At 49.8% G+C, this 9,881-nt stretch overlaps 1 protein-coding gene across 1 annotated transcript; it reads right to left on the bottom strand.

Annotated features, from left to right (window-relative positions):
- Positions 1–7,108: 7,108 nt before the first annotated feature.
- LOC100191978 (putative xyloglucan endotransglucosylase/hydrolase protein 30) lies at positions 7,109–9,400 on the bottom strand. Its single transcript, NM_001137402.1, has 4 exons — positions 9,118–9,400; positions 8,863–8,963; positions 8,011–8,219; positions 7,109–7,887 (listed from the first exon to the last, which is right to left on the bottom strand). Exons 1-4 carry the CDS (start codon positions 9,314–9,316, stop codon positions 7,359–7,361), a joined length of 1,038 nt encoding a protein of 345 aa, NP_001130874.1. The 5' UTR covers positions 9,317–9,400; the 3' UTR covers positions 7,109–7,358.
- Positions 9,401–9,881: the final 481 nt, after the last annotated feature.

Here is a 9,881-nt window from a genome sequence, read left to right as displayed (position 1 = left end):
CCGTCCGGCCCCCACGCACGGACCGTCCGCCGTTCACCAGGAAGCCTCTGGACAACCTGCACCAGGCGCGGACCGTCCGGTCCCCGCGTGCGGACCGTCCGCCGTTCACCAGAAGGCCTCCAACGACACGACAACATCAATGGAAGAAGACGACTTGCTGGGAGAAGACCTGGTCGACTACGAGGCTTCTCCAGAACGCCCAGGTATGGATGTAAATATTATTACATTTTCCGCCGATTGTACTATTATTGGCAACGATGAACCTGTGGTTGCCCAGTTTGATTTTGGTCCTAAAGAAGCCGCCTTTACTAAACCAAAAGAATCGGTAAATCATTTAAAGCCGCTCTTCGTGCGCGGCCACATTGATGGGATACCGATTGCTAAGATGTTGGTAGATGGAGGGGCGGCTGTAAATCTAATGCCTTATTCATTGTACAGAAAATTAAGTAAACAAGATGACGAACTTGTCAAGACCAACATGACCCTCAGCGGTGTTGGAACTGATAGTTCGATCAAAGCCAGGGGAGTCACGTCCGTTGAATTAACCATCGGGACTAAGACCCTTGCTGCCGCATTCTTTGTCGCTGATGTAGAAGGAAATTACAGTTTAATCCTAGGCAGAGATTGGATTCATGCCAATCAATGTATACCTTCTACATTACATCAAATGCTAATACAATGGGTAGGCGATGACATAGAACAAGTACATGCTGATGTATCGGCCTGCATCGCTGTGGCCGATGCCCCTGTACTCTGGACTTATGAGACTGCTACATGTCTCACAGGAGTAGATTTTTCTGATTATCAATTCATAAGTATAGATAAGAAAGGTTTCATTCCTGTAATGCTAGAGCCGATGGAGAATCGGCTAAATCCTAAATAAAAGTTAAATGGTGAATACACACAAAGTTCATGAGTCTTTGGTCACGGACAGTTCGGCCGCCAAGGCCGGATGGTCTGGTCTTTCACAAAAGGGTTCGGACTTTAAGACCGAACATCTATCACAGCAAAAGGACAGTAGTACGGATGATCCGGTCCCCGAGACCGGAGAGTCCGCCGTCACACAAAGATCTTCTAATTCCTCTGTGGGGAACATGATAGAGGAATTCAGGGATCTTGATAAACTAGGACAGGGGTTTACATCGGCCGATCCTTTGGAGGAGATTGACATAGGAGATGGTAAAACTCCAAGGCCGACTTTTGTAAACAAGACCCTGGAGACCGATCCTAGAGATGAGATGATCGGTCTATTGAAGGAATATTCAGATTGCTTTGCTTGGAATTACACTGAGATGCCTGGATTGAGCCGAAAAATCGTAGAGCATCGGCTGCCTATTAAATCTGGTTTCAGACCTTTCAAGCAAAGAGCTAGAACATTTCGTCCAGATCTTCTCCCACGCATCAAGGACGAAATCCACCGTCTGCTAGAAGCTGATTTTATCAGACCTTGCAGATACGCAGAGTGGGTCTCCAATATTGTGCCAGTGGAGAAGAAGGAGTCAGGTAAACTTAGAGTATGCATTGATTTTCGCAATTTAAATAGAGCAACTCCTAAAGACGAATATCCCATGCCCATAGCCGACACATTAATCAATAATGCATCAGGAAATAGAATTATTAGCTTCCTTGATGGTAATGCCGGATATAATCAGATTTTCATGGCCGAAGAAGATGCGTCTAAAACGGCCTTTATATGTCCAGGCTTCATTGGTTTATTTGAGTGGGTTGTCATGACATTTGGTTTGAAAAATGCTGGTGCTACTTATCAGAGGGCTATGAATTTGATCTTCCATGAATTGTTAGGAAACACTGTAGAAGTTTACATTGATGATATTGTAGTCAAATCGGCTGAGTTCAGTTCTCATATAGCTGATTTGCGCAAAGCCTTTGATAAAATGCGTCAGTATGGTTTGAAAATGAACCCACGTAAATGTGCTTTTGGAGTGTCGGCTGGTACGTTTTTAGGATTTGTCATACATGAACATGGTATAGAAATAGACCCTGACCGGATCAAGTCTATTCGGAATGTGGGACCTCCGACCTGTAAGGTCGAGGTACAGAGGTTTCTCGGCAAGGTGAATTATTTACGAAGGTTTATTTCTAACCTAGCCGGGAAGATTGATGCGTTCACCCCTATTCTTCGGCTTAAGAATGATGCCGAATTCGCTTGGGGGGCAGAACAACAAGAAGCATTTGATCTCATCAAAAAATACTTATCTTCGGCTCCCGTATTAAAAGCACCACGAGCAGGAGTACCATTCCGATTATACATTGCAGCTGAGGATAAGGTCATTGGGGCTGTTCTGACACAAGAAACCGAGGGGAAGGAGCATGTGGTGACATATCTAAGCCGAAGGTTGGTGGATGCTGAAACAAGGTACACTTTTATTGAAAAGTTATGTTTATGCTTGTTTTTTGCATGCACCAAATGTAGATGTTATTTACTGTCTAGTCATTGCACTGTTTCTGGTCAAGCCGATGTGATCAAATACATGTTGCATAACCCAATTATGAGTGGTAGAATTGGTAAGTGGGCTTATGCACTCATAGAATATGACTTGGCCTATGAACCATTGAAATCTATGAAAGGCCAAGTCATAGCGGATTTCATTGTAGAACATCGGGTTAATGATATTCATGAACTAGACATGTCATACCTCACTATTACTCCTTGGACTTTATATTTTGATGGATCGGTTTGCAATGAAGGGCAAGGAATTGGCATTGTGCTTGTTTCACCAAGTAATGTCTCCTTTGACTTCTCTAGCCGATTGAAAACTTATTGCACTAATAATCAAGCTGAATATGAGGCCCTCCTATTCGGCTTAGAACTTTTAAATGGTATGGGAGTAAAACATGTGAAGGTGTTTGGTGATTCTCAGCTGGTTGTCCAACAAGTGTTAGAAGAATATCAATGTTTTGATGGTACTCTAAATAGTTACCTTGAGAAATGTTGGAGCATAATTCATTCTTTTGACGAATTCAGTATTCGGCATATCTCTAGAGTTGAGAATCATAGAGCTAACGATTTGGCACAAGATGCATCAGGTTATCGGATAAAGAGAGGAAAGTTTCACAAAACTGAAAATCTGATAACCGGTGAAAAGCCAAATTTCCAGGTCGCGGACCGTCCACGTGATGACGCCGGACCGTCCGGGGTTACCAGAAATGTTCTTTTGATCAATTCGGCTGACAATGAGGCTGATGCAAGTGATTGGAGGACACATATACTTAATTATCTACGAAATCCCAATATCAGGACAGATAAGAACATTCGGCGAACAACTTTCAAGTATGTTTTGATGAGTGATGAACTTTACCGCCGAACAGTCAATGATATCCTGCTTAAGTGCTTGGGCCCAGATGATGCTATATTAGCCATGGCCGAAGTGCATGAAGGAATTTGTGGTACTCATCAATCAGCTCCAAAGATGAAGTGGTTGTTGCGAAGGTCTGGTTTTTATTGGCCTAGTATGATAGCTGATTGTTTCAAGTACTACAAGGGTTGCCAAGTGTGTCAAAAATTCGGCGACCAGTCCCTGCAGCCGAATTACATCCTATCATCAAGCCTTGGCCGTTCAGAGGATGGGGATTAGACTTTATTGGAGAAATTCATCCTTCATCATCAAAGGGGCATCGGTTTGTGTTAGTTGCCACTGACTACTTCACCAAATGGACTGAAGCCGTTGCTCTAAAGAACATGACACACAAGGAGGTAATTGAGTTTATAACTGAGCATATTATTCATAGATTCGGCATTCCCCAGACCTTAACTACAGATCAAGGTACTTCTTTTATGTCAAAGGAGGTACGTGAATTTGCTGAATTATACAGAATTAAGCTGCTTAATTCATCTCCATATTATGCTCAGGCCAATGGACAGGCCGAGTCTAGTAATAGGACATTGATTAATTTGATAAAAAAGAAGATATCTGATAATCCTAAACATTGGCATAAGATTTTGTCTGAAGCTTTATGGGCTCATAGGATATCTAAACATAGGGCTACTCAAGTGTCTCCTTTTGAGCTTGTCTATGGGCAGGAAGCAGTGTTGCCTGTGGAAATAAGTTTGAATGCTGTCAGGTTCGCCAGACAAAATGATTTAAATGCTACTGATTATTATAATTCAATGATGGATAATATTGATGAGGTGACCGACAAGAGGATGATAGCTTTGGGAGCAATAGAAAAGGACAAGATCATGGTAGCCAGGGCCTACAACAAGAAGGTCAAAGCAAAATCATTTCAAGTAGGGGACCTGGTGTGGAAGACTATTCTGCCTCTAAGGAATAAAGACCGGAAGTTCGGGAAATGGTCGCCAAGCTGGGAGGGTCCTTATAAAGTAAAACAAGTGATGTCTGGCAACACCTATTTGCTACAAACATTACAAGGCAAGGATTTGCCCAAGGCTTTGAATGGGCGTTTCCTCAAACAGTACCATCCTAGTATGTGGCAAGATGCCTAAGAGAACCGATGAAATCTCATCGAGTTATTTGCTTTTGGTTTGCTCAGCTCCACCAAAAGGCAGGGGGGCATATGTTGAGCACCAAAATGAGGTGCGGACGGTCCGGCCCTGAGGCCGGACGGTCCGCGGTCCGGACGGTCCGCGCCTGTGGGCCGGACGGTCCGCGCACGCGCAGAGTAGATTAGGGTTCCGAGTTTTGTGCTATGTTTGTTAGCTATATCCGCGGAATTAGCTCGGAATCCGGTCGTGTAAAGGGTCCAGCCCCCTCCTCTATAAAAAGAGAGGCCTACGACCGATTTGTAATCAACAATCGAATCAATACAACTTCTATTTTGCATTTATTCCAGTACAATTAGGAGTAGTTCTAGTCTAGTTCTAGTTTAGCCCCTCAATCCCCAAATTTTTCGCCTCTCTTCGACTCTACGCCGATTAGAGGAGTCTAGGTCGGCCGGCCCGAGCCTAGACAACCCCTAGGATCTCTCCTCCCCGACGGGGTCCCTTCTGGGAGCGAGATCCAGGCGCCGCCGGCGATCTTCCGCCGCCCCTGCACACGCGCGGACCGTCCGGTCCCAGGGCGCGGACCGTCCGGCCGTCAGGCAGGAAACCCTAGCCCCTGCGCCAGGTCGCGGACCGTCCGGCCCCAGGCTGCGGACCGTCCGCGCCTGACCAGAGAGCACCGCCGCCGGTTCTTCTTGAGTATTTGGCGCTCCAAAAAAGCGTCAACAGTGAGAATAAGGGGAAATGGAGTCCCTCTGTCTAGTCTCGCCTAACACTCATGACTCATCTTCTCTCCATGGACCTCGGGATGTATTGTAGTTGTAGTTGTAGCCTGTAGGTACAAATAATCAAAAAAAAAACCTGGATGTACCACGCCGGAAAAGTATCCAGTAAAATTCGGCTCAATAACAGGAGAAAACCATTCACATCTCCCTGCCCGTATTATTGTTCCTCGACCGACGACGCCCGCGAGGGATGGCTCGCCTTTTTCCACTTTGAGTAGATTGAGATCGCCGTGCGGGAAAAAGGAAAAGCTGCCTTGAGGCTTGAGCGGCCTCGCCTGCTGCTGCCGTCGCTGTCCTGTCGCCGCCTTCGTCGTCAGCGTACTTTCGAGCTCAAACTAGATCAGCTGCGGCAAGCGTCGGGCGCGGCCTGACGAAGCTCAGCTGGACGATTGTGATCCAGCGCTTACTGAGCACTGTTAGAAATCTCGCTGTTGGACGGAGCAAAAGCTAAGCGAATGCAGTGCGCCAGTGCCACACCCACAGTGAAGCGTGCAGTAGGATCGCAGGAAAGGGAGAGGTGACGTTGCAGAGGACGAGCGCGGATTGGCGAACCGCAAGAATCTCAGGACGATTCGCTGAGAAAGGGAGCGCAGGCAAAGTGCCAAAGTCGCCAAGAGGACAGGACCCCCTCCCCACCCCCTCGTGCGCGGTGCGCCCACGGCTACCTTATCTTATTACCTGTTCGGCCGGCGTGTTGGTTAGTTGTCCAACTGCCCACCAGCCCAGGCATTGAGGCATATGCATCGAGGGATCTCAGAGCTACGAAGGTCTAAGTTGGGCTGGATGTTGTTCAGGGCCTCCTCTGGAGGGACAGGCACCTCAAGATTCTGGATCAGGCCTTGTTGAAACTTTGAGCAGCTAGCCCATATCTCCAGTCGCGGAAACGATCCACGTCTTTCGTGCCCATGTAACCTGACATATTCGGTCACTCTATTTTTCTCTCTATGGTAATCGGATGACAATAAGCACACTAGGAGCAGGCTTTGGTCTATTTGCGAGGACAGGGGACACACACGTCTATGCCCACGACATCAAGGTACAAGGAACAAAAACACCCTCTTCACAAATCGGAATAAAACGATCATTTTGGAGAAACCCGGGGATCCTAACCTCTGCGGGAACATTGAGCCGGCAGTCTTTAGTGACCGGCACAAAAAGGAAGGGAAAGATGCCGAGACGAGCGGAAAAGACACAGGGGCAAGTTAGTTCTCTGGCGTCCGTGGTGGTGGGTGCTGGTACTATGCATGGTTGCTAGCGTTACATGGCAGTACAACGCCACAACAACCAGGCCATGTGTGTCATCGACCCATTCGCTCCCTCTAGACAAGGAGTCCTATGTCCTAATCCTAACACAACGGCTGCGGCCAGTACAAGGGCCTATGGGTCACAAGACACCAACTCCGCCAGTTGTCACTCTCCTGTCCGCAGCTGGATCGCCCCAACGCACAACACAGATACTGAATCCCGTGATAAATCAATCAATCACACTGCTCAACATCTTGTTGGACAGAAACATAATCATCATGCTAATCCATACTCAAACGTTTGACTTTTTGGGACGGAGGGTTCCAGTCAAATATACATATACTCAAACGAAGAGGATGAGCCGGGTCAAACGTGGCATAAAAAGGTCAAACGAATTATAATTTAGAATGGGTCGGAGAGAGTATTAAAGATTGAAGTGTTTTTTTCACTCGGCTTTCCACTTTCCGAATTCCGTGCTCATAGGTAACCAAGATTCACGATCATGGTCATGTGAATTAGAAGGACCCGTGAGGCCGTGACGTATTAGCTTTCATATGACTCACATACATGTTTGCTGATTATGTTAATGATTGGATCATATAATACTATTAGCAATAATTGCACAATACTTATAATGAGCATTTTATTAGCTGCCACCCAAGGAATCAAAGAATCATAACGCATTAATCCCTGCTAGTACTCCGTCCCTACACCTAGCTTTACAGCCTGCATATGGGTCGCCAAAAAATATAAAAATAAAAAACGAATCGACCTACTACGTTACCGGACCAATCGACCATCATCCCTAACCATTGTGCCAATAGCTTTCGCGACAGACCCTGGCATTTATATTATTTTGAAGGATGTCAGCTGCTTGACACGCCAGCCCGTCCCCTGCCGGCCTTGCGTCCCCGGCGGCGGCCCCGGGCGCGTGGCCTCATGACGACGGTCTTGGACTCGCCCCAGGCCGAGAAGGACTCCCTCTCCTCGTCCGAGTTGTCGCACTCGGGGAACGGCCCGTCCGCGTACCGCACGGCGTCGTAGCACACCGTGTACGTCATCTGCCGCGCCCTGAACGCGCGCATGGCCGCGCGCTTCCGCGGCGTCACGACGGCGTAGTCGGCCGTCATGAGCGCGAGGAGGTCCTGGTGGGCGGCGCCGTCCCGGCGCGGGACGCGGAGCACCGGGTCGGCGCGGGAGCCGACGACGGCCAGCTCCGAGAAGTCGGACGCGAACGGCGCGTACTTGTAGTTGACCTTGTACTTGCCCCCGTCCGTGGCCCACGCGGAGCCGTCCCAGATGGTGGCGTACACCGCCATCGGCTTCGCCGGGAAGTCGCCGCCCATGTCCGGGTGCCGGATCACCTCCCGGATCGGCGTGTCGTCGACGTAGAAGCTGCACAGATTCATTGAACACGCATGCAGTAAGTAATCACTGATCAATGTAGAGACTAGCTAGTACGTAGAGAGTGCGTAGCGCTGCTTTCTAGTTTACTCCTGGTGACTCTGTGATGCGTACATGATGTGGGTGGGAGCCCAGAGGATGGAGTAGCTGTGGGCCTCGACGGTGGGGTCGAAGGGGAGGAGGTAGCGCTCCTCCCGGCCGCGGCTAGTGCTGCCATTGCCGTAGACGTTGGTCTGCACGCGCCACTGCCCGCCCCACCGGCTTCCCAGGAACTCGAAATCCAGCTCGTCGTGCGTCTTCTCGTACACGTCCCCGTTAGACAGCTGCAGCATGAAAAGGGGAACTCTATTGAGTAGAGTCGTAAGGAAAAGTCACGGCAATTCAAAACTTCATCATGTGTTAGTTGGAATCTCTGAAGCTTGCAACCTCGAACAACCACAGAGCAGTTGGATGATATTCCATGTACCACTGGAACATCATTCATTCATTCATTCATTCACTGCGATCACTGGCGTAGAGGCGCGTGAATAGTAGCACTAGAAATTTAACCAAACACGGGGGTGCTATCAATTCAGTAGCATTAACTATGTTTTGGTGCGTCTAATAATCAATCATCAAGGGGGGTGAATGCCTGAAGAGGGAACATTTATTCCCGGGGCCAGGCGGCGCAGCCTTTCTGGGCTCCAAAGTCCAAGCAGCCCATGTGGGACGCGCTGTAGCCTGCTCTGCGGCGCAGGGCATGGGCGCAGGAGCACCCTCTACTGCTCTTGCTATGACTCGCCGGCGGTTGCTGAAATGCTGAATCCGTGTTGACACGCCATGTGACCAAGCACGAACCAACGGTTCGAAAGAGCGGCGGCGGGAATACGCTAAATATGGTAAACAAAAAGGGTCCCTTGCCTTTGGACAGGAGTGTTCCGAGTTGGAATCAAAATATTTCAGCGTCGATAGAGAACGAACACTCACGTAGAAGGCGACGACGACGCCGGCCGTGTAGTCCTTGGGCAGCTTGATGGACGCGCTGAAGAAGCCATGGAGGTAGTAGTCCGAAGAAATGAACCCGGAACCTGCGCGCGACGACGATCAGATTATCAGGTACCGTATGAACGGCAAGAACAGAGGACTCATGTCGTCATCCACGCATACGCATGCTGTTAAAGTGTTAAGGGAAAGGTGCAGGAAGGATCAAAACTTTGCAAAAATATGCTGCCCCCAACGTACCGGACCGGCGGTCGAGCAGGAGGCGGACGCTCCTGTCGTCGGAGGAGCGGACGAGGTTGCCGTCGCCGAACAGCGGCGAGAACCCCTCCTCGAAGGCCACGGTCGGGACGTCGAATGCGGAGGCGGCCACGACAGATAAGCACGCCCACGCCGCGGCGGCGAGCACAGCCGTCAGCGAGACCCTTGCCTTCGCCGCCATGGCTGACCGTCTCTCTCTCTCTCTTTCTCTTTCTCTCTCCTTTCCTCACTTGTCCAACGGCGAGCTGCGGATTTTGAACAGGAGCCAAAACCCCGACGCTTCTCTTGCCCTGGGCGGCCCAACGATCTCGGCTTGCTTTATACGCGGTCTTGCTATATTGGCCGGAGCCCGGGGCCGGGGGAAGGGGGATACATACGCGGCGGCGTGCGTCATGCGCGGACGTTGGGAGCCGCCTTTTCCGCCGCACCCGCACCCACACCCACACCCACAGCCCATGCTGAGGTGGACTCGGTTAGTGCGGCGTGGGTCCCTCGTGGCCCCGGAAAGCCCTCCAGCTCCAGGCCTCCAGTCCTCCACTAGTGTGGGATGTGGAAGCAAGGATAACAATCAGGCCGGAGCAACCAACAAGATTACAGGAGCGAGGAGTAGTACTTCTGTCACTGTGCTGTGCTGTGCACCGGCTTGGCACGGAAAAGGAGCGGGACGACAACAGCTAAGCTTTGCTGGTGACGGGGCGATGCATGGTCCTAAACGCCGGGGAGGGGGTGCCCGTTGCCCTGTCCTG

Source organism: Zea mays, chromosome 5, assembly GCF_902167145.1.
Source record: "Zea mays cultivar B73 chromosome 5, Zm-B73-REFERENCE-NAM-5.0, whole genome shotgun sequence".
In the NCBI taxonomy this organism is placed as follows: domain Eukaryota; kingdom Viridiplantae; phylum Streptophyta; class Magnoliopsida; order Poales; family Poaceae; genus Zea; species Zea mays.
The sequence above is the reverse complement of the archived record's forward strand: the minus strand, read 5'-3'. Positions and strand labels throughout refer to the sequence as shown.

What these genes read in the sequence shown, in the direction of transcription:
- LOC100191978 (NM_001137402.1), bottom strand. Translation starts at nt 9,316, where the DNA reads ATGGCGGCGAAGGCAAGGGTCTCGCTGACGGCTGTGCTCGCCGCCGCG. An exon ending in GCGTCGTCGTCGCCTTCTAC is followed by an intron (nt 8,220 to 8,862) that starts GTGAGTGTTCGT and finishes TTCATGCTGCAG; the next exon opens with CTGTCTAACGGGGACGTGTA. An exon ending in TGGGCTCCCACCCACATCAT is followed by an intron (nt 7,888 to 8,010) that starts GTACGCATCACA and finishes GAATCTGTGCAG; the next exon opens with CTTCTACGTCGACGACACGC.